The sequence below is a fragment of the Sinocyclocheilus rhinocerous genome, unplaced genomic scaffold (assembly GCF_001515625.1).
Source record: "Sinocyclocheilus rhinocerous isolate Xijiao unplaced genomic scaffold, SAMN03320098_v1.1 scaffold1204, whole genome shotgun sequence".
Classification (NCBI taxonomy): Eukaryota; Metazoa; Chordata; class Actinopteri; order Cypriniformes; family Cyprinidae; genus Sinocyclocheilus; species Sinocyclocheilus rhinocerous.
Genome location: NW_015654935.1, coordinates 84342 through 108354, shown reverse-complemented (window position 1 = coordinate 108354; position 24013 = coordinate 84342). Strand labels below are relative to the sequence as shown.

Genomic DNA, 24013 nt, shown 5'->3' with positions numbered 1-24013 from the left:
GTGCTCACTAACACAGATTTAGACAGATTTGTTAACAATATTTGAGAGAAATAGGCCTTTTGTGTACATAGAAAAAGTCTTAGATCTTTGAGTTCAGCTCATGAAAAATGGGGGCAAAAACAAAAGTGTTGCGTTTATAATTTTGTTCAGCATATATAAAACAAAATTACTAAAATTACTAAAAATTAAACAAATTAAAAAGAAAACTGAAAAAAGGTAATTTAAAATATGTACTATAATAATATATAAATAATACTAAAATAACTGATTTAAGGGGCCTGACCATGTACTTTTTAAACTAATTTAATAGATGAATAGTTATTCATCATTAAATAGCACTGAAATAATTTTGGGCAAGTTTTTTTTTTTTCTCCTTAAATGCCCACATTAAGCAACTTCTCTTCCCCATTGTAAATGCATGGAGATCTACAACAACACAGACAGACAAGCAGTTTTTAAAATACAAATTGCAGCCTGGAAGATGAGACAATACATACAACAATATGTTTACCTGAAATGTAGCCTGTCCTGACCAACACTCTCAGGGTAGGTCTGGCAGGTAGAGTGGAAGACTCGGGTGTGGTTTTGACATCATTCTTCATAATCATTATCATGAGTTCATAATCATTATCATCGTCATCATCATCTTCATTGTTGGCTGTCGTAGTGGATGGTTTTTGGGTTTGCGTTGTCTGCTCATTGGTGGGTGCATTGGTGGAGTCGGATTCATCTAAGGATTTGATGTCATCTGTGGTAAGTGCCACTTCCCCACTGAATTCAACATCTGCTCTGAACTCTCCTGGGTTTGTGGAAGAGGCCACAGTTTGCCAGATGGGACTTTGGGTCCCATGAGGAAGAAAAGTAACCTCCAGACTTTTTGTGGGTCCCACAGTGCTGGCCTGATTATCATCATTATCACTATTTGTTTCAATAAGGTCTTGCATATCTGTCAGATTAGAGGGAGTGATGGTGGCCACATTTGAGTATGGATGCTTAATAACTGAAGACCCGTTTCCTGGAAGTTCTCTTTCTCCGGAAGAGACATCCTCATCACTGCCATCAACACTGAAAGTTACAGTAGAATTATTAAGCTCACTGGATATGGTGGCTCGTTGATTAGGTTCCTCTTCAAGCCCTTCCTGTTCCACCATCTCCAGTTCTTCTTCCACAATCCCAAGGCCAGATGGAGTGGTGCTTTCAGAAAAGACTCCTTCCATTTCCTGTGGAGAATTGATTTCTACCTGTACAGGCCCATGTGTGGTTGATGTGCCCAACAGATGAGGCATAGGAGTGGTCAACAGTGTGACTGGCAGGATGTCATCATGATCAGCAGAACCTTCAGAAGATTCAGTTTCCTTCGGTGTTGTGCTCCCAGTCGAATAATCACTGGCATCATCAACTGCACCAAGAGACACAGGAAGAGTCTCAGTTGAGGTCTCTTCAGCATTGTGATGGTCTGCAGAACTGTCTTCAAGTCTGGATTTAAAAGCTGCAAATGAACAAATCAAACACAACAATTTCATTGTAATTCATAAGGCAAACCATGATTAGGATATGGAATTTTCTTAACAGCTGGTGATTTACAGTTTATCTATGGAAATTTAATCACAATTTTTATTTCCATCCATCCATCGTTTAAATCATTCTCTCTGTCCATAAGGCCTATAAACCTTCAAAGTTCAAGGCTTTTTCATAAAACTTTTCAAATATGGATCTCTTTGAATTTCAATTAATTTTAAATCCACTTTTTTTAGGCATTTTCAATTCAGTTCTGAATGGCACACAACCCTGATTTCGGTATATTTGTGATTATTAAAAAGCACACAAAAAACATTATTTGCTGATACACTGCATGAGTAGATTGTTTCTTTTTTACTTACTTTGACTAATACTGTTCAGATGTGTTAATGAGAAGCTCTCTGTCATAGTCTCAGGCGTAGATGCTCCATATGTCTCTGATTTATGCGAGGTGACCAAATGTTCGGCTTTTTGTGTGAATAACAAGGTCAAATCCTCACCCGAACCCTCCAACCAACCTTCAGTGCTGGATGGTCTTATTGAGGTGGACTGAGTTGTGTGTGTAAAAAGACCCAGGTCTTCATCTGGCTCTGGAGTTTCTGTGATATTTCCTGCATTTTCTTCTACTGTAGCACCTTCAGGTAGGTATGTTGAGGGACTTGACTGGACTGAAGCATCCTGAGTTGTGGTGGCACTGCTTGAGTCATATTCCAGTGTTGTACCCTTAGTGGTCATGGAGATCTTACTAGTCACATGATCTTTATCCTCATCCTCCAGGTTGGTGTTTGGCATGGGTTGGAAGTGTTTGGACCCATCTATCTCCTTCAGTTGGGAGGGCGGTTCCTCTGTTGTCTCTGGCTGAGCCTCTGTAGAAGGGATGAAGTCGATAGGCTCTCCTGACTGTAGGTTGGTATCTGGCATTGGTTGGTAGTGTCTATGATTGCTGCTCTCAACACCATCAATCGCTGAAGCCTTTATATCTGGTTCTCCTTCATGTGTGAAATCATTGTGTTTTGGATCCATGTAAATATCTGGAACAGACTCAACTTTTTGCCAGGTGACCTCAGAGGATCTCTCTGTGCTGGTTGGGATGGTGGAGTCTCTATAGGTGCTAGCAGTGACATGTAACTGAGGGCTTGTGTTGTGCTTGTGTTCCTCAGGTTCTGAAGTAGTCTGTGTGCTGTAAATGGAGAAGGACTCAACAGCCCCTTGAGCTTCATTTTCTGACTGTTGAGTGATCTGATCCAAATTGTACTCCTCTAGGTGATCTGCTAAAGTCATAATATGCTGCTCGGTGTCCTCTGGCTCTGTTGCCATATGATCTAGAGGTAAGACTGTCTGAGAGTTGCTGTTAGCTGCAGAGGAAGAGTAGAAGAGATACCAATAACCAAAGGGGGACTGACTTTTTGATGCCAAGGATCCCAATGATATAATTTGGAGGGAATCCCTTTCTTTCATGTAAATCCATTTATGAAAAATGTTATTACATCTTTAGCACACAGCCCTAAAAATGCTTCTCCCCCCCCCCCTCAAATTTGATCACAGACCGCCTGGCACCCCTTTGCGCCCCCTTGGGGCGTCCCTGGACTACAGTTTCAACCTTGGTTAACTTAAGACAGTTTTGTAAACCTTTAGAAAAACTCAAATTCAAACATATCTGTAAATACCTCTGAAGCAGTAAGTGTCATGGAGAGTGTGTGGTTCGGGGAAACCTGTTTGACTGATAAAACGATAAACTGTCTTGACACTAGGTTCAGAACCCCCACATCGTTCACGAGGGGTCACAATGGGGTATCGAACGCTTCCATCAGCTAGCCAGCCTGGACTGCAGTGGTTCAGACCATCATTCCATGCGGCATACAGTTGACCAGTGGTGGCTAGCTGAGCCCCATGCTGCTCACAGTATGTCTTAGCTTCCATCAAGCTGAAGCGCTGTGGGGATGACCCATGAAAAACCTCTCCTAAAAAGGGTTACATCAATGAATGATCAACCAATTTTTACTTTTAAAAGACTGACCATCACAAACAAGTCATCGTAAACAGAGTGCATTCTTTGAACATGGACTGCTTGCCAATATCAATAGTTTGGAGCACAGTTAGCATTGCATTGCAAAAGTGTAATATTAGCAATATGGGAGTGGTTTACCATGAATGTTCTCCACATAGCAATACACGTCATATAATTCATCATTATCCACCATGCCATAGTTTCGAATGCCTGGTAATCCATCCATGTCTCCAAAACACCCTTCACGTGGCATCTGGATTGGGTATCTAAGAAGGCAAAGGCATGGTATAAAAACATTTTAATGAATTCTAAAGATACTTGTATTGTTGTTATTAGTATAGTATAAAACCAACTAAGCTTAACCCCATTAACCAATCTAATTTCTTATTTTGTTTTTATATCCTAAGCAATGCAACAGGACAATGTTTAGCTCCGCCCCCAGATATTATTGGTCCAGAAATCTATTCCAAATATTAAATGGCAAATATGTTCTGACAGACTGTGATTTTGTTGCTTTACATGTGAATAGAAAAATTGCTAGCACCTAGAAAGTTGTCTGCATCACATCTACTGCAAATATACTGCAAGTATCTACAGGATATGCTTAGTAGTTGGTTATTTGATGTATCTGTGCACTCACCTAACAGAGTGATCTGAAAGCCAGCCGGCGTCACACTGCTCATAACCGCTGCGGTACGCAGCCAGCAGCTGTTCTGGAGAAGCAATCTGAGCTCCAATGTCCTCACACGCGTCTTTGGCCTCATCAAACGTGAAGGCGTAGCGACTTGAGGTATGGCGGTAGTGGAAGACGACACCTAAGAACACACAGCATGTCACTGTTCTCATATATCATAGCTTTTGACCTGTTATGAAGTGCTATTTGACATTTACTGGTCTGGACAATAAATGTTTCTTGAGCACCAAATCAGCATATTACAATGATTTCTGAAGGATCATGTGACACTGAAGACTGGAGTAATTGCTGATGAAAACCGCAAGAATAAATTAAATTTTAAAATATATTCAAAAGAAAAAGTTATTTTAAGTTTTAATAATATTTCTTAATATTACTGTTTTTACTGTATTTTTGAGAAATGCAGTCTTGGTGAGCATAAGAGATTTCTTTCAAAAGTATTAAAAATCTTTCTGATCCTAAACTTTTGAACGGTAGTATTCATGTAGGAATTTCTTCCAAATCTTATTAATTAATTGGGTTCAAAACACTTTTGTCTAAATGTGGCAAGATCTAAAGTTTTGTCACAGACAATCTGGGGCTGCCAGTGATCTTTGCATGTAAAGTAATTTGGTTACACTTTACTTGAAGGGGTGTGCATAAGACTGACATGACACCTTCATAATCATGACATGACACCTACATAATCATGACATGACACATGTCATGAATATTAAGGGTTTTTATGCATGTTTATGACAACTGTCATTAAGTGTCATTCGCTCAGTTATGTAATTTTTAATGCAAAGATGACATTGTTTGAGATGTCTTTGTTATGGGCTATGGTTGGGGGTAAGGTAGAGGTAGGGTTAGGTTAGGGTTAGGTCAAATAATGTCATATTTGCATTAAAAATGACATAACTGAGCGAATGACACTTAATGACAGTTGTCATAAACATGCATAAAACCTCCTTCATATTCATGACATGTGTCATGTCATGATTATGAAGGTGTCATGTCAGTCTTATGCACACCCCTTCAAGTAAAGTGTTACCAGTAGTTTAAATAATAATCACCTTTTACTTTGACTTGTGCCTGGTCATGAGCATCCTCCAAGCCATGCTGGACTTCACAGCGGTAGAAGCCTGTATCGTTGTGTATCAGTCCATCCAGTCTGAGGGTGAGATCAGCTGAAGAGGCAGCATAATTCAGCAGTGATGCCCTGCCTTTATACAACTCACTCACCTTTACCCGCTCACCACGGGCCACCAAGATTTCTGTCTCTCTGTTTGATGAAAGAAAGCTCCATTTGACTCGTGGCTGGGTCAGTACAGCATGTCGGCCCAAAGATGTGGTCCGGGAGAGACTCACCAGACAGGGCAGAGTCAGGGAGCCCCCCAAAATTGCAGACACTGGGGGGCTATCAGGAATGGTCACTTGTAAGAATGTGGTCTCATCTGAGAAAAAGACAAGAATGATTGAGATGCTAATCAACTGACAGTTTAATACTGACCTGAATTGGATTTTCATTTTTAATATTCAAAGCTTTGAATTTAATTTTAGTGTGAGTTTTTAGACTTTGTATTACTAAAAAGCAATAAAAGTGTATTAACACACACTGTAAATGCACTCTAAGAGCTGTCTGTGACCTTTACTGTTATTTATCATTAATTATATCCTGTGTGTTGAACGGTAGAGGTGAGACACACCTGCTGCATGACTGAGGACGGCAGAAGATGACAAGACAAAGAGGCAGATGGCACACAGCAGTATATGCAGGAACATCGCTGATCTGAGACCAAACAGAGAGGGAGAGAATGAGACAATATATAGAAACAAAGTCAAAGAACAGCATTATAAAAGTCAAAGGGACACTGTGACATACCACAACATAAGATCGTTGTGTTGAAATGAAAGATGCAAACATTTATTTCCAGTACAGCAATTTAGTTAATTTATGTCATTTAGTTTAACTGCATTCTGTTCCAGTGTAACTTCATGGATATTCATAGGGGGAAATGACACACTGCCGTGCGAGAAACCGAGAAAATGAGAAAGAGGGAGAGAAAGTTCTTTGTGCCTCTGCTGTTGCCAGATTGTGTGACTTCACACTCTCACTGAATTTTTTGAGCCTTTTGAAATCAAACTGTTTGACTGCAAAATTTGAATGGCTATTGCAATAGCATTAAGTCACTAAATTAAGTGAATTTTAATCTGTTCAAGTGAAGAAAAGAAAATTGCTTTAAAAAAGGGGTTGTCAACCTTTTCAGAACCAGGGACCCCCGCCAAGAGGTATACAGTATATAAAGACTATCATTTATTAGAACATTTAGATTTACAATACAGTTATATGAAATGTCCCATAAGAATATATTTAGGTTATATAAGTTAACCAATTAACAAATATTTAACACTTTTAAAGAAGATTTTATATATATATATGCATGTGCTTTTTGTAGACCTCTGGTTGAAAACCCTGGTTTTAAAGGCATAAGACTGAATAGAACAAAACAGAAAGGCTTGCCTGCAGTTCTTTGGAAAGAAGCAACAAAATGCTCAAACAGCGCAGTAAACAAATTTTCCCTGCAGACAGCACAGTCTTTAGAGGGTGGGTTTATTCTTTACACAAGAAGACTTCACAGACTTATAATTTGTGTTGAATAACATTTTTACTTGTTTTATTTAGCTTTATGTGTGGCTTTGCATTTTCACAAGCTTTCTGAATCAGAGGTTAGTCGAGAGTTTCCTGGATAGAGCATTTGGCAACCCTGTGCTACGTCCAGCTGGCATGATTCAGAGTCTTTGGGAGCTCTTGTATGTGCTCAGAATTCTGACGAGTCACCAAACAGACTAACTATCCTTTTCTAAACATGAGCATCTCTTTACCAGTACATCCATCTCCACTAAGGTCATCTTTATGCACCTGTCTCTGTGCAGTCCTAAAAACTACACACAGAGCACAATATAGACTGTGTTTAGCTAAACGGCCCAGTGAAAAGGAATGTTTTTAGTGGCTAGATGGTTTCTAAGTGAGACAGGCTGAAATAAATAAATAAAAGACCACCTGCTAGATCCACTGAAATACAGCTTGTAAAGACAGCATGAACTGAATTGTCAGGCCTCAAAGAGTGAGCCAGAAAAGGAAGTAGACATAACAGTGGTCCAGTGATTTTAAATATCAATTTTAAATATCCCTGTGACTTTTTAAAAACCCTTACAAATAAATCTGAGTAAGTTTCAGCAACAGCATAAGCAATTCTTATGCAGGAGTCCAGGCACCATTTAAATGAAGTGGATGGTAATGAGTTGATTACATCAATTTTAGATGATAACATATCATTGACTTTAAGTCATTTTAATGACAGGATGTTTACGGTGATGTCTGTGCAAAATAAGGGGTCCTTAAGTATCTAATTGTTACTCTTCTCTGTTTACATGAAATCTTTTACAACCAACCAGATGTGAAATTACAGACTACAATCCCTAAAGAAAGACCCTCATTCCTGATGTGTAATGTTACCTAATAGAGCACAGGCTGATGAAGTGGACATTACTGATCTGATGCAGTGTGAGTTTTAATCAATAAAACCGTCATGGAAGTGCCCTGGAACAGGAGTTTTTTATCTTCTGAACAATTCATCTGTGTACTGGTGCTCTGGGTTTGGACTTTTGGACATATGAACTGCAAAAACACCAAATTCATAACAGCAAACCTTCCATATGGACTCATTTAAAATTAAAATAAAGAAAATAAATGTATTAAAATGTATAAATAAATGTATAAATTAACAAACAACCAGTCACAACACCAATACAGTGTTTTGAAGTTTTTTTTCCCCTTAAGTTTCTTAAGCAAAAATGTCTTATTATTACCAATGTTGAAAACAGTTTTTTACTTTATAAATGACTTAAAATAACTTTCTATTAATCAGTGATCCTGAATTATGTACTGAACTGTGATTATCACAGTTTCCACAAAAAACTATGAAGCAGCACAACTGTTTTCAACATTGATAAAATAAGATAATAATAAAATACATTCAAATAAAAAAACAGTAATTTTAAATTGGAATATTATTTCACAATGCTAATGTTTTTACTGTATTTTTTATCAAATAAATGCAGGCTTAGTGAGCACAAGAGACTACACAATGATAAGATTCTTTTTTTCTTTTCTTTCAGATTTGTACATTAAGAGCAAAAAAAAAAAACAGTATGATTTTTGTGTTTTCTCAGAAAAGCAACAATTCAGTACACTTCCTTGATGTTACCTTTCTCTCCTGTTACCTTTCTATGACCCATTAAGCTCTCTGATCCAGAGGTCTAACAGAAGTGGTTTACTGTACAAGTAAAAGTACAAGAAAGTACAAAAGCCTCAGACGCACGAGAGCAGGAAGTGCATTTTCTAGTGACGTAGTGTAATCTGTAATGGGTACATGGAAACGGTTCACCTGAGAGGATGAGAGAGAGAGAGAGAGAGAGAGAGAGAGAGAGAGAGAAACATTTAAACAGGAAAAAATAATGTTCAGCTCACAGATGAAGACTAAGCTGTAATGAAGGCAAGTAAGTGTCATCATTTTTGACCAATCAGAAAAACAATCCATGCTTTCCTTTTTCTAGACACGGGTAGCAATTCACACAAGAATAATCAACACAATTTGAAGGAATCGTTTGATTGATTTGAGAACTAATTGGTTATTCGTTGATTAGAAAAAAGCGAAGAGCATGTTCATAAGGGATTTTCCTTCCAGTTTCTTTCTCTCGTTTCTTTTTCTCTCACTCCTATCACTTTTTCCACCCTTCATGCTGAACTGCAGTGGAGTTTGGCTTTAAATAGCTGAGCTTTGACAATTGTCTGTGTGCTACCTACACACATAAACACACACACACACACACACGCATGCACGCACATACATACTCTCATCCTACTCAGGACCAGGAGGGTTGAGCTGGGCCTGAGACATCTGGGTGGATCTCAAACAGGCGTGTGGGCAGCCATGCATTTCAAGAGCCAGAGAAACTGACAGCCTGCTCTTTACTTTTCAACACTCACTCACACTCACACACACACACACACACACACACACATATACTGGAGTGACTTGGACATGTTCTTGCATCACTTAAACAAACTTACCCAAGTACCTCAAGAAGGACCCTTTTTTGAGTTCAAAATAGCAATTCTTTGCCAGACAAGGCCCAGAGGAAGCAAAAAGGCACGAAGTTGTGAAGATACAGAAACCACAGAAGCGCTTTCCTCCATCCATTTGTATGGGCTTTGGCTTTCTGAAGCTTTGTGAAATAGTAAAGTGCACTGCGTGGGCTTTTTTAGGATAAAATGTGGTCACACATTAAAGGTTTTCACACTGTTGCTTTCTGACAGAGGCATAGTCGTTAAATTGATTCTTCCAGTCCAGCATGTAAGAAAGCCAGCGGTGGAACTGAGACTTCCACTGGAACTCCACTTCATCAATACTCGGAGAGACACAGAGAGAGAGAGACAGAGAGAGCCTGAGAGGGTGAGAGAGAGAGAGAGAGAGAGAGAGAGAGAGAGAGAGAGAGAGAGAGATGGATGGTTGGAAACTGGCATGAACTGGTTGACCTGAAGCTGGATACATGAATGTATGTTAAAGACTACTGCCATGGAGAAGTAGGGGTGTTTTCACTGTACCTCCTTTCCAAAAAAAATTCCAAAACTAAGGATAGAAGCAAATATTTTTGTGACAGTTTTCAAAACGTAAACATCAAGAACTATAATACTGAGAAGTTTAACTGCATGTATTTGATCTGTCTCTCTGCTCTCTCTGGGGCAGTCGTGACCTAATGGTTAGAGAGTCGGACTTGTAACCCAAAGGTCGTGGGTTCGAGTCTCAGGGCCGGCAGGGATTGTAGGTGGGGGGAAGTGAATAATTCCACCTTCAATACCACGACTGAGGTGAGACACTTAAGCAAGGCACTGAACCCCCAACTGCTCCCCGGGCTCTGCAGCAATATGGCTGCCCACTGCTCCGGGTGTGTGTTCATTACTGTGTGTGCACTTGGATGGGTTAAATGCAGAGCACAAATTAAGAGTATGGGTCACCATACTTGGCCACATGTCACTTCACTTCACTTATCTTGTATCCTGTTCTTGAGAACATCACCAACAGACACAGCCACATTTCCATAAGCCAAAAGTAAAGCCAGATTGCTATAAGGGCAAACATGGAGGACGGGGCCCAGCAACCTCAAGAGTGCTTAGGCACGCATCTCCACGGATGCCTGCTGTCTGGAATACTGAATGACTTCATTTGGAAGGGAAATGGGGAAGGAGGCGGTCTATTTCACTTACATCACAGCAGTGATTTTACAGACCATTTAAGAGGATCACTATTTCTTGCTGAAGATTTGGTTTTAGTTTGCCATATTATGCCAATGCTGGATAAACTGTCAGACAGACAAGGGATGGTAAAAGAAAGAAGAAAAACTTTCCTATGCACACCGTTCTCTGTGGAATGCTGCTCCGTTTTGCATTTTGACCATATTTTTTTCTTTACTTTTCTCTGCGTTGTCTGTAAGCTTGGTCATGGGACTCTTCCCTTGCTTTTCTTCTCTTTCAGTGCCACACCCACCCTCAACTCAAGCCCTTTCTAACCTTGCATGACTCTCTGTGACTTCGTCCATCACCCGGGGCAACCAGCACTGTCCTCAGAAATACAGACCGGCCGGAACTCACACAGAGAGAGACAGAGAGGGTAATTTACCCATGCTGCAGAGGTCTGAGGTGTTATTAGCCAAGCAGCCTGTGGTAGATCTGGCTAGCCAAGCATAAAGCCATTCTCTGAGCTCTGTAAGAACCTGCTGAGAATGGATCTGAATAGTGGACTGAACCTCACAACCTTATAAATGAACAACATTGTATATTGTACATAACCATTAACGTAGATGCATAAAAGCTATACACAAATCTATGTAATAATATAATATAACAATATAATATAATATACAAATTGAAGTCACATGCATGAGTATAAGTTTGAAAGAAAAACTTAACACATTAATGTAATATACTCCATAATGTATGGAGTATACACTACCGTTCAAATGTTTGGGGTCTGTAATTTTTTTTTAATGTTCACCAAGCCTGCATTTATTTGATAAAAAATAATGTTGTGAAATATTATTAGTTTAAAAGTAATGTTTTCTATTTTAATATATTGTAAAATGTAATATTTTATTTAATTTTTTTATTTTATTCCTGTGATGACAATGCTGAGTTTTCAGCAGCCACAGTATTATTTCAGTCTTCAGTGTCACATGATCCATCAGAAATCATTCTAATATGCTGGTTTCTTAAAAATTATCATCAATGCTGAAAACAGTTGTGCTGCTTAATATTTTTTTCTTGAAATCATGATACTTTTTTTCAGGATTCTTTAATGAATAGAAAATTCAAAAGAATAGCATTTATATGAAATTGAAATTATTACATTACAAATGTCTTTACTGTTTCTTTTTATCTTGTTGACTTTTGATTTAATGCATCCTTGGCTGCTAATAGATTAAAAGTATTAAGATTATCATGAGAGACCCTTTACTCTTCACATTGGGGTGATCAGGACTGGGCATGACTGCTGCACAGTTAAATTACGTCAGATGTGTCCTGCAAGGGTTCATGCAAGTATTTTGGCTGTGGTGATTGAAAGAGAAGACATCTTATTAATTTGAGAGGAAATGACCAAATAGTTTCTTTTATTCAGGATATAATTAAGGCATAAATGTTTTTTTGTTTTTTTTTCAAAACGCCTCTTCTTTATCTGATCTTTATTTTCGCCTGATCTTTATCTTATAACTGCTTGAAAAACACTCACACATCGACTTACTTCTGCTCTGCTACACCTTTTTGAGCGATGGGTTTAGAAACAAGCTGAGCCACTGTGAAGACGAACGGTTGCTGTGGCACTACAAGCAATAAAGTGTTGCAGTTTTACAGCTGAAAACACAATGCAGATATTAACGCTCCATGTCTCAATATAATTAAGTTGACTCACATAAGCATTGGAATAACTGCAGACCAAACAGGTATTCATGAATCATGTCTCTCATGCTACATTTGGCACCTGAATTTCTGCTTAGTTTGTACCACAAAGCAAAATCATCCAGCAGCTGTGTTGCAGACGTCTTTTCCTCACTTGCTCAAAAACCTCTAATATTTGTGTCTACAAAGCCTTTAGTCTCAGGCGCAATATTGAGATATATAAAGAGCTAAACTCAGCACACTAATATTATTTTATTTTTCACCAATTCAATTCCATCACCAGTACAGGAATAGATTCTGCAACTGGAATTGGTGTTTGGCAAGCCTTTGCAACACTCAGTAATCTTAAAAGTATTATTTTCAGAGTTAAATAACTTGCCGTTGTTCTGCAGTAATTGCATATTTAGGTAATGGAGATAAAAATAAATGATTACAAGTTGAGTGTTTGCGAAGTTTGCTGCAAATTAATTTATCTCAACTGCAGTTTCTGCTCATGCATATATAGGGCATGCATTCATTTAGAAGTGTCAAGAACAGGTGTCTTCTCTTTGAAGGCTCAGTCTGTATAAAGCACTTACGCACCATCCAACACTGACAACCTTTCAAACACATTCTAAACAAATTCTAAAATTAATTCTCAGTTCAAAGACTCCGGGAATAGATGTTCTCAGCAATAACAGATCCACATGAAAAGAACTTTACAAAGAGACTTTTTAGTTTCATTAAAAAAAGAACAAATTTTTATGCTTCAGTTGCTTAGAAAAAAATGTGCTGGTGCTTTAAAAATCCAGATACAAATAGACTGATCTGAAGAGCCTATAATGTAACATCAAGAAATGTTAATCTCCAAAGAATCATTTGCAGCCAAAATAATTATTCCTGCTGTCTGATGCCATAGGAGAGTCTTTTTAGTTTCACAAAAACTTTTTATTCACCAGTTCCTTAGAATTGTATGCACTGGTTACTAAGACACAGTTTATCAAAGAACAGTTATTAAATGGTGTTATGTTATAATAATAATCTGAATGGATAGTGCTCTGCATAATAGTCTGTACCAGACTAATGGCCAAATCACAAGGGCTGATGCAACATGCATATTCAGCACAGTAATGCCCTCCATAACATCTCATACTGTGCTCTCAAACTTACAAATGCATAGACAGAATTCACTTACCTTAAAAATGATGCCCAAAAAGTCAAAATCCAAAAGCCATGAAATCAATTTGCTAAGTTGCAGTTACTTTTACAGAATCATTATAGGCAATTTAAATGCATTCAAAGGCACATACCTCACTCCTCTTGGATTCCCCTTGAAAAGCCCCCGTGCAGATGGAGGATTGTAAAGAGACTCATAGAGTGCAGGCTGATGATGGATGCTGTGAGCTCGTCCAGAGGAGGAGAAGAAAGAGAGAGGATGACAGAGAGTGGAGGAATAAAGGCGCAGGAAGGATCTGCGATCAACCCACTCTCTTTAACCAACAGAATTCATTTTCCTATTTGTCCCTGGCACGATGAAAAAAGTGGGAAGGGACGGAGGAAAAGTTAAAATGTCCTAAATTAGAATGAGCTGAGAGAGAGAGAGAGAGAGAGAGAGAGGACACGCTATTAATTAAGTATCATACACCCCTGAAATGTTGCTCGATGCCCTGTTATTGTCCTATAAAAAGGGTAAACCCAGAAGAGTTAATGCATGTAATATTGTTTCAAAATGAAAAGTGACTGAGAATTGATTTGATACGAGCACTCCTGTTCTTCATACAGCATACAGTTCTTAATTTTTTTTCTCAAAAAAATTAATAATAAAAAAAAAATGCTTGCCATGCTTAAAAGAACAAAAATGAGAGATAGCTCCAGGCATCGTTTGAGTTCATTGCTGGTTCATAATTGGGAATCTTCTTGACCGACATTTGCTGATTCTGTCAAGGCATTAAAGGATTAAAACATGTCAAGGTGAAGACAGCAGACAATTTCTCTATGGTTAAAAAAAAAAGAAAGAAAGATCAAATTGACACATCAGAAACACACACACACACACACACACACACACACACACACAATATAAGTGTAAAAGACTATAAAATTATTCAAATGAATAATAATAAATTAATTCTAAACATAATTGTGAGACAATACTGAGTGGTGTTAGTTTTGTTTAAAATTAACATTTTCATGATCAACATGCACAATTGCATGATTAATTTTAGTTATGAATGAAAGGAATGGTTTATTCAAAAACATGAAAATTTGCTGAAAATTTACTCACCCTGAGATCATTCAAGATGTAGATGAGTTTGTTTCTTCATGGTAAGAGATTTGGAGATATTTAGCATTACATCACTTGCTCACCAATGGATCCAGTGAATGGGTGCCTTCAGAATGAGTCCAAACAGCTGATAAAAACATCACAATAATCCACAAGTAATCAACATGACTCCGGTCTATCAATTAAAATCTTGTGAGATGAAAAGCTGCTTGTTTGTAATAAATAATGGCCTGAGGGTGAGTACATTTTTAGCAAGTTTCATTTTTGGGTGAATTATTTCTCCAACAAAGTGTATTCAAAAACTTTCATTTTTGGGTTGTCTTAATATTTGTTCCAGAAATATTCCAGAATGAAAACTGTGCCAACAAGTTCTCGTAGTCTTAGTAATGTACGGTAATCATTTTGTTACATGGATAAACATCTTGAGGAAACTTTCACTCTCAGTGAATTTACCCATTGTTTAAAGGGGTCATCGGATGCCCATTTTCCACTTGGCGAACGGTTTTGGAGAATTTGATGTTTACTCATTCAAAGAGATAGGAGCTGCACTTGTATGCCCGAGAGGCGTTTCAAAGATGGCCGCGAGTGAAATGACTTGCCTTAAAGGGACTTTGGTTCAGTTCACACAGCACTAATTTACGGGAAGCCCGACACGCGCACCATAAAAATGCAAATGACTCCTGAAATGACTCCTGAAAGTTTAGGCAATTCACACAAAACACGTCTTTGTTTTTAAAAAAACTCTAGAAGTAGGATAGTGGATTGAATAAAAGGAGAGAAAAAAACGCAAGGTGTAAAGACGCGTTTGTTTGTTTATTTAAGTTAGGGTGACCATACGTGCCATTTTTCCCCGACGCGTCCTGGCCAGGAATTCTATATTGCCTAAAATATCTAGGTTTTAGTGATGTTCGGTTCTTGAACGAATCGTTCTTTTGAGCCGGTTCTCAGGAAGTAACCGGTTGAGCGGGTTCACAAATCGAACTGAATCGAACTTTAGTTCCGGGTTGATGAAGCCGAAGTAGCACGTCCAACTCAAAAAGAACCGAATGAGCCGGTTCAACCAACTGTCGAAGTTTACCGAGGATCACCGAGGACTCAACAAGAACCGAATGAGCCGTGGCGAAGTTAACACAAATAACTTTATTTTTGAATGTTTCAATATGCGTTGACACAAATTACTTATTTGAATTTTTCATTGATGTAACATGGCACTGAGTTGTTAGAAAATAAATGCGTAGAGACGTTATTGCTTGATGACGTCAGGAACCGATGAATCGGCTTTTTGAACCGGTTCAATGAGCCGATCTGTCCGAAAAGTACCGGTTCGCGGAAATGAATCGGAATCGGAAATGTCATGGCTAAATATAAGCAACACAGTGATGAAACTGAGTGCAACTCTCTGTCACATCTGCATAGCAGGGTAAGTGCGTATACCTTCCATGACTCGCTGTGCTGACTCTCTCAATGCTAGGAGAAATTTGTGTCAAGGTTGGTGAGCTTTAATAACCAGATCATTCAGTAATGATGAGACAACTGCTTATTCAAAGAAATTACCAGTTTGAATTGGTTTTGAGGCATGAGTCACTGCTGATTCACATCTGTAAGTTTGAATCTGATCCATTTGAGTCATGTCTGTGAAGATAACCGCATGTGGACACAGCAGACCAAAGCCTAGCCTCCTGTTAAAACAGTAGCAAACTTTCAGAGATGAGAGGCTGGATGATAGAAGCAAGGAATAGTTTCCGCACGCAGAGAGAGGAGGGTGAATATGGCTTTGTATATCACATATTCTTCAAGTCATATACAAGAGGAATGTAACATATCAACACAGATGACAGTCTCAGAAATCCTAAAACATGCTGAAGATGAGAAATCAGGTAATATCACTCTGAACAGCTACAGTAAATGACTATATGCATTATGAACAGCCTTAAGTTTATATAAAAGCAACAGTACATTGTTTATTGGCTCTTGCATTATGGTAATCCTTTAATAATGAGCAAGGTTACCAGCCACATCCAAGCCACAAGTGGGAAAGTATGAGGTCGCAGACTGCCGTCTCTCTACAGCACATCCCATTAAGCCTGATTTCATCAGGAACTCTTTAAAATAAAGTTCAAATTACTAACATTAGTGAATGAAATAGGTATCATAAACCAACAATTTACAGCATTTATTAATTTTTAATATATTTTATGCATATTCAATTATATTTAATGTCACTTTGTGTATAATACTTAGTTTATAGTTTATTTATACAACTTGAAATGTTAACGCATAAATTAATATTAGCCTAGATGAATAAATGCTGTAAATGTATCATTTATAAAGACAAATACTAATAATTATAAATACTAATATTAATGTATATAACTTAAAAGAATTACAATTTCATCATATACCAAGTCATTAAAAGACTATTTAAAGAGAAATGTCATATTTAATATCTCTATTTAATGGATCAAACGGGATTTTTACAAAAAAATTTTTTTTACATTTCTATAAAAAAAATCCTAAAAAATGATCAAGGTTTTCATATAAATTTTATATTAAATATAAATATTAAATATAAGCAGCACAAATGTTCTCTAAATTATTAAGAAAAGTTTCTTGAGCAGCAAATCTACATTTAATGATTTTAGAATTATATATATATATATATATATATACTGTATAGATAGATAGATAGATGGATAGATATATCATGGTTTAACAATCATAAATATTAACATGTTAAAATCTGATGGCAATTTGGTTTATTTTTAATGTGGTGACACAATCAAACTTAATGTTGGTATGATACAAGAAAAATTACAAACTTGAACTATAATGTCAAAAACACCCATGCTTTAGAATAAGACACTGGTCCTTAGGCTGAGGCAAACCTCACGGATAATATAACAGTTGTCACCAGAGAACCCTTTTTAGGACTGCACTAAAGGTTTTTACTGCCATTCTAAATGTGTGGGCCTAAATGTTCTGTTAAATCAGTTTTGCATATTTTAGAGAATACTTATCCTTAAACATACAAAAAAGATGCAAAAAGTGAGATTACTGCATGTAATGCAAGTATCAGGTTGTGTTCTACAGTTTGTTAGATTGAAACCTTCTGATTATGCAAAAGAGAATCCCAAATAAGGCTAAAAATCAGTCCATCACAAGCTTGTTCAACTGCTGGGAAACTGGTGGGCAAGGAACATCCAACTGCTTCCCAAACATCACCAAAGTGGTGCGACCGGACTCTTAAACACAGACTGACTGATGATTGAGTGGGTTTGGAAGGAAACAAGCTTAACTGTAATCTCAAGGATAGCAGTTGAGGCCCTGTTCATTTGGACAGTTAAATACAGGAGGAGCAGTAATTCATGTGGTGGTGTTGAATTCACAGTAGAAGAGGAATGCTGACTCGTCCTGTTCGTCAGACATCAGAAAGACAGACGGCCGGAGAGTGGAACAGAGAGCTTTTTTTTTTTTTACTTTCTGTAAAGATTCTGAACGTAACTCTAAACATCATGTATACAGTTAGCATAAAGTCTAATTATCTGCAACCTAATTGCTTTAAATAGCCAACAAACCAAAATAGTTAACTTAAAATACTTTTCTTTTTTACAGAAACTAAAGAGCCCCTAGTGGAATTTAAAACCAGGCATGGCTGAGATGTTTAGCTGATATAAAAGGTGGGAAGTAAAAAATCTTATCTTTAAAAAACTTTTTGATTCAGAGCTACACTGTAAAAAATGACCGTGAATTTAACGGTAAAAGACTGTAAAAATGCTACAGTAAAAACCTGTTAAATGGTTAACGGTAAATTCCCCTACTATATACGGTGAAAAACTGTATTGGACATTACATGTATACTGTAAATTAACCACAGCTGCCGGTTTTTTACCGTAAATTTTACGGAATTTTTTTTACAGTGTGGGTCTGTAATTTGCCAGTTCATCTACTGTGCTGCTGTATTTTTTACAGGAATTCTCTGGTAACCACAGCTGCCAGCGTTTTCCTGTAAAAACAACAGTTTTTTTTTTTACAGTGTAGATCCATTGCTTTAGCTGAAAGGCTGAGAGCTGAGAGCTGAGAGTTTTTGCTCCCACATGCTTTCCACTACTTTGTACAGTTCCATGGTGGCTTTGGCATCTTCTACTGATGAGTGGCCTCCCTTCCCTGTCTGAAAATATAAGGAGAGAGTTTTTCAGTGGAAAAAAATGAAAGCCATCTTTATTTTCTTTATAAAAATAGTCTGACTTGTCCTCTTTCAATCCAAGGATCCAAGAGCTGCTTTGAACTGACTCCAGATTTACCCTCTCTTAAATGTCTGACAGCTGAACTGAACTCCTCTAAGCACTCTGATCTTTGTGGCAGAGGTGAAACTGACATCCACTGAGACACGTTACAATGTTCTGTGCCGAGTTAAACCCACCTGTATGTCCTTTTTGAGAATAGCCTTAGTGAGCCTCTTCAGAGACACCATTTCATTCACAGGCAGCCCAGCTTTCTGGTTTAGCAGTGGAATCCGCGCCGTATCTCGTGTTTGGCAAGCAGGATGGAAATATTTTAAGGCCTTGAAGTCATTATTGATGGCATGGCCCACAACCACTTTCCCTGTTATTATCTTCACAATCTGTTTGCAAAACGTATAATAATGCTTAGTAGACTTACAAAAACAATCAGACTATTACTGGTTTGTCATTACTTGGTTTTGAGCACAGTGAACAAATGGATGATACTTTGTCTACATAATTAAAAATAAATCAATAAAATTATAATAACAATAAAATCTAAAATCAGTAATTTTAAATGCTGTGAATTTAGGCATCAAATAACATACAGTATGAAAATAGATAGGGCCTACTCATTTGGAGATAATAATACATTTAACAGAGTTGTATTAAATTATTAGTGTTTTAAAGATTAACTTTAAAGTGAGAATTGGATGATGGCAAAGGAAACCTAAATGTAAAAATATTGAAATGAGCATGAACAATTAAGTATACAATATCAATTTAAAAATGTGTAACACTGGCTGATAACTGATAAGATATTGTTCTACCAAATTATAATCTTAAATCAGAAAAAAAAAAAAAGATTTTAAACAGTTTTATATGTTTCTATGGTGATAGTTTTACTGATCCACTGGGAATGTTACATATCTTATGTAATAATTATGTCCACAAACAAATTATAACATTATGTGATCTGAAAAACAAAACAAAACAAGAAAAACCCTCAAGCCTCAAAGCCTTCATAAAATGTAGTGGGTGTGCAGTGTTCGCCAGTGTTATTTATACCATTTTTAAAAATATTTATTTTTGTATTTTCCATTTTCATTTCCATTAAAGTTTTAGTAATTTTGTTGTTTTTGTCATTTTTATTAGTTATTGTTTTTTAAGTTATTTTTTTAATTGTCTATATAGTTTTTAATACTTATTTCAATTTTAGGTATTTTAGTGCATAAAGGTTAACTAAATAGAAATGAGAAAGGTTGCTTTGACAACTAGCTGAAGTAAAATAAGTTTTTTTTATAATTTATTTCAGTTAGCATTTATTTCAAGTAACAACAATAACAACAGCTGTATTTACTCAGTGCAACTTAGAACATTCCAAGTGAAAGATAACACCAACATGTCAGAAAAAAAAACAAAAAACAACCGGGATCACAGAGTTGGAAAAAGGATCACCCCCTTGTATCAGTATTTTGTTTAACCACCTTTTGCTTTAATTACAGCCTTTAGTCTGTCGGGATATGTCTCTACTAACTTTGCAATATTTGCCCACTCTTCTTTGCAGAACTACTTCAATATTTGTCCACTCTTCTTTGCAGAATTGCTCAAGTTCAGTTAAATTTCATGGTTACCATTTGTGGACTGCAGTCTTAAAATCATTCCACAAATTTTCAATGGGATTTCAGTCCTCCAACCACTGTGTGATCAGTTTTGCTGTGTGATTTGGGTCGTTGTCATATTGGAAGGTAAACCTTCTTCCCATAGACAACTTTATGGCGGAGGGCAGCAGATTTTCCTCAAGAATTTGATAGTATTTTGCCCCATCCATTTTTCTTCTATCCTGACAAGTGCTCCAGTCCCTGCTGCAGAGGGATGATTAACAGCCCCATAAGAGGATATCATCACCTCCATGCTTTACTGCTGTTATGTGGATGGTGAGCTGTATTGGATTTCCGCCAGACATAACGTTTAGTGTTGAGGCCAAATAATTACATTTTAGTCTCATGTGGCCTCAGAATCTTCAAGGTGCATTTTGGCAAAGCTCAACCCTCCCATACAAGCCACATTTGTGGAGAATTTGTGATATTGTTGTCACATGCACACAATAACCACTCTGTCATAAATTCCTGCAACTGCTTCAGAGTTGCTGTAGACCTCTTGGTAGCTTCTCTGACCATTTTCCTCCTAGCTCTTTCATCCAGTTTGGAGCGACATCCTGATCCAGGGAGGGTCTGTGTTGTAACAAATACCTTCCACTTCTTAATAATAGACTTCACTGTGCTTTTAGGCATTGATAAAACCTTAGAATTTTTTTTTTGTATCCATCTCCTGACTTGTGCCTGTCCACAACTTTCTCCCGGAGATCTTTTGACAGTTCCTTGCCACCCATAGTTGATCTTTTGCTTTAGTTGCACTACCAAGGACTGAAATGCTCCAGGAAAGCTCTTTTCATGCTGAGCTAATCAAAATGACCACAGCTGACAGCTCACAGTTGAAAGTCAAATGGCTTTGTGTGATTAGCTACACCTGATTGAGTTTACAAGTCATTTTTAGGAGGGGGGTGATCCTTTTTCTAACTCAGTGATTGTTTTTTATTTATTTTTTTCTGACATCTTGGTGTTTTATCTTTCACTTGGATATTATAAGCTGCACTGAGTAAATACAGCTCGATAAAACAAAAACTGTCCCCGTCTTCAATTCAGGCTGCAAAGCAACAAAATGTAATTATTTTAAAGGGGGTGATTCTTTTCTATACCCACTGTATAGTTTGTATTTTCCTATCTCTTGACATAAAAATATTTGTTCTGGAGTGTGCTGACCTAACAGGGTTTAATGGCATTGATGCTTCTTTAAGGTTTAATGCTTCTTTTTGAGCAACTGTAACATGATCATTTAAGTAGAGATACTCTTTCATACCTCTTTCTGTGCCTGATCAAAGGGTATGGCATGGAGTAGGTCCTGCCTCCTGATTCCACTCCAGCGAGTGCGGAAATCTGTCACTGGATCGATGGGTTTGATATATTTATCATAAATCACATCACCCTCGTAGGTGACGATACTGCAGCGGGCGAGTTCATTGCGACACCCCTTCGGTCCTGTTCCCACCATCTCACAGTCCAACGCCACGTATTTTAAAGGTCCGAGGGTGTAGGGTGCCGCTTGGTGTGTCGGATGCCTCTGAGATGTGGAGGCAGTGGATGGAAATGAAAATGTGGATTTCTTTGAAAACGTCTGTGCAGAACTAGAAGGCTCACTGGTCTTCTTGGGCAGATAAGAGGTAAATTTAGGAAAAATAGCGCCTGGTTTTGATTGATCGTCTCCATTGAGCTGCGTGTTCCTTGACTTTTTGTTTCGCTTTTTATTTTGTTTCTCTTTTAACAAACCCTTGTGTTCCAGGTAATGTCTCCTTCCAAGGAAACGTTCATGCTTAGCATTTCCTCTGGATTTACCTGATTTGCCTTCTCGAATAGGCTCACAAACCAAGTTCAACATAAGCCCTGACATTCTTGCACTCCCTCAAAGGTTGATTACAGCAGGTGTCTTCTTGAAGTTCTTTTACTCTTAAATAGAGAAAAACAAAAAGAACGACTGTTAAGACAAAGAACTAACGTGACTACACAAAATGATTGTGATAATCATTCTGTAGAAAAGTAAAGTGTAAAAAATGTTTAAATAATAAAAATAAGATATATCTAATAACATTAACTCAATAAATAAAAACATGACCAAAAAATAAAAAAGGATTTAAATAATTAAAAGGATTAAAATAAATAAATAACAAAAATCTTAAATCAATAATACAGTACAATACTACAGTGAATAGAAAAAACGTAATTATGTAACAGAAACTAATAGTTTACACATCTTTATCATAACTTTTCACCGTGTAAAATGGGTCTTTATACATTAAAATAAATAGATGCCTTTTAAATTAAGCTCAGACGACCATAATCATATCGGGGGGAACGTGGCATGTAAAAGTTTCAAAACACCCTTTTATAAACTATTTTTTTATTTTTTAAATCTATGCAAAGACACCAGCATCTATTCCAATATGAGATAAACACTCCACATCAAAAGGAGAGCCGGCAGTTTTACTAGACAGACGTGACATTTTCCATTTTGTTACAGTTCCTGAGTCTTATAAGTTTTGAATAAAAATAACAGGTCGTAAATATCTTTCAAATAAATTATGAACATTGCTCTTGAATTGCATATCAGAGCACATTTTCATGATCGAGGACAAAGTTATCCAAGTTATCCAATTCGCTGAGTATTAACTTACACTCTGCGTTTCTATTGTACATAAGCGTTCAAAACTGACGAACACATACCATTATTTGCCCCAATACGTCGATCTTTGATATTTTTTTCCTATTATTGTGTTCAAAAGAAGCATGTCGTACGTGTGACCGCACATGTACTTCCGGGTCGGAGTTTAACGGTTTATGGGAAGTTCGACTCTTTCGAACATTTCATTTCAAAGAACCGGTTCAAAACCTAATTCAGTGATTCTTTTCTACGTCAGGAAGTAATTGCAGTAGTGCAGGTTCTAAAGAAGGGATCCTCAAATCTGTCCCACGAGATCCACTTTCCTGCAGAGTTTAGCTCTAACCCTAATAAAACACACCTGAGCATGCTAATCAATGTCTTCGGGATCATTAGAAAATCACAGGTAGGTGACTTTGATCAGGGTTGGAGCTAAACTCTGCAGCGCATTAGCCCTCCAGGGCAAGATTTGAGGAACCCTGTCCTAAAGGTTTCTGTTTACTGTTCATTACGTTTTCGACGCCAGTTTTATTATTATGGTGATTATGGTATATCAAAATTTCTATTTTAATTTTCACACACACACACACACACTTGCATTATTCGTAATCGAGAAAGATTCAACTCCCATTTGTGAACGAATCGTTCATGTCGGTTTTGTGAATCAGTTCAACCGAATCACTATGGAGCCAGAATGAGCTCAATAATAATTCACGCAAAAGACACGACGCACACATGCGTAACCCAATTCCGCATGTGTGCATCGCGTCTTTTGCGTGAATTATTATTGAGATCATTCTGGCTCCATAAATCACTGATTTGTTCACGAATCAGACATCACTAGTAGGCGGCGCGCTTGCGAACACGTGTGGTCGGATCGCTACATGTAAACACAAAAGTCTTAAAGGGGTCATATGATGCGATTTCAAGTTTTCCTTTCTCTTTGGAGTGTTACAAGCTGATTGTGCATAGATAAGATCCCTGAAGTTGCAAAGACTAAAGGATTCTATTGTGTTGAGCCTTCCATACCAGAATATTTTTT

The 24013-nt window shown here is 37.4% G+C and overlaps 2 protein-coding genes across 4 annotated transcripts in view; both read right to left on the bottom strand.

The window, feature by feature from the left end:
- The window catches only part of LOC107717773 (brevican core protein-like), a 17849-nt gene extending 4132 nt beyond the window's left edge, over positions 1-13717 (bottom strand). For 2 of the 3 annotated variants that reach the window (XM_016524618.1, XM_016524620.1), the window contains exons 1-8: positions 13506-13717; positions 5909-5991; positions 5276-5656; positions 4167-4341; positions 3665-3792; positions 3186-3479; positions 1881-2873; positions 512-1489 (exon numbers count right to left, since the gene is read on the bottom strand). In XM_016524618.1, the coding sequence (XP_016380104.1) occupies positions 512-1489; positions 1881-2873; positions 3186-3479; positions 3665-3792; positions 4167-4341; positions 5276-5656; positions 5909-5984 (3025 nt within the window). In that variant the 5' untranslated portion in view covers positions 5985-5991; positions 13506-13717. Of the gene's footprint in view, positions 1-511; positions 1490-1880; positions 2874-3185; positions 3480-3664; positions 3793-4166; positions 4342-5275; positions 5657-5908; positions 5992-6084; positions 6122-13505 lie in introns of those variants that run through there. The other variant, XM_016524619.1, reaches the window with a different exon arrangement.
- A 4229-nt stretch (positions 13718-17946) lies between these two features.
- LOC107717775 (interferon-stimulated 20 kDa exonuclease-like 2) lies at positions 17947-23164 on the bottom strand. The gene is made up of 5 exons (XM_016524621.1): positions 23037-23164; positions 21619-22262; positions 18900-19100; positions 18515-18647; positions 17947-18203 (listed from the first exon to the last, which is right to left on the bottom strand). Exons 2-4 carry the CDS (start codon positions 22204-22206, stop codon positions 18528-18530), a joined length of 909 nt encoding a protein of 302 aa, XP_016380107.1. The 5' UTR covers positions 22207-22262; positions 23037-23164; the 3' UTR covers positions 17947-18203; positions 18515-18527.
- Between the last annotated feature and the right edge of the window lie 849 nt (positions 23165-24013).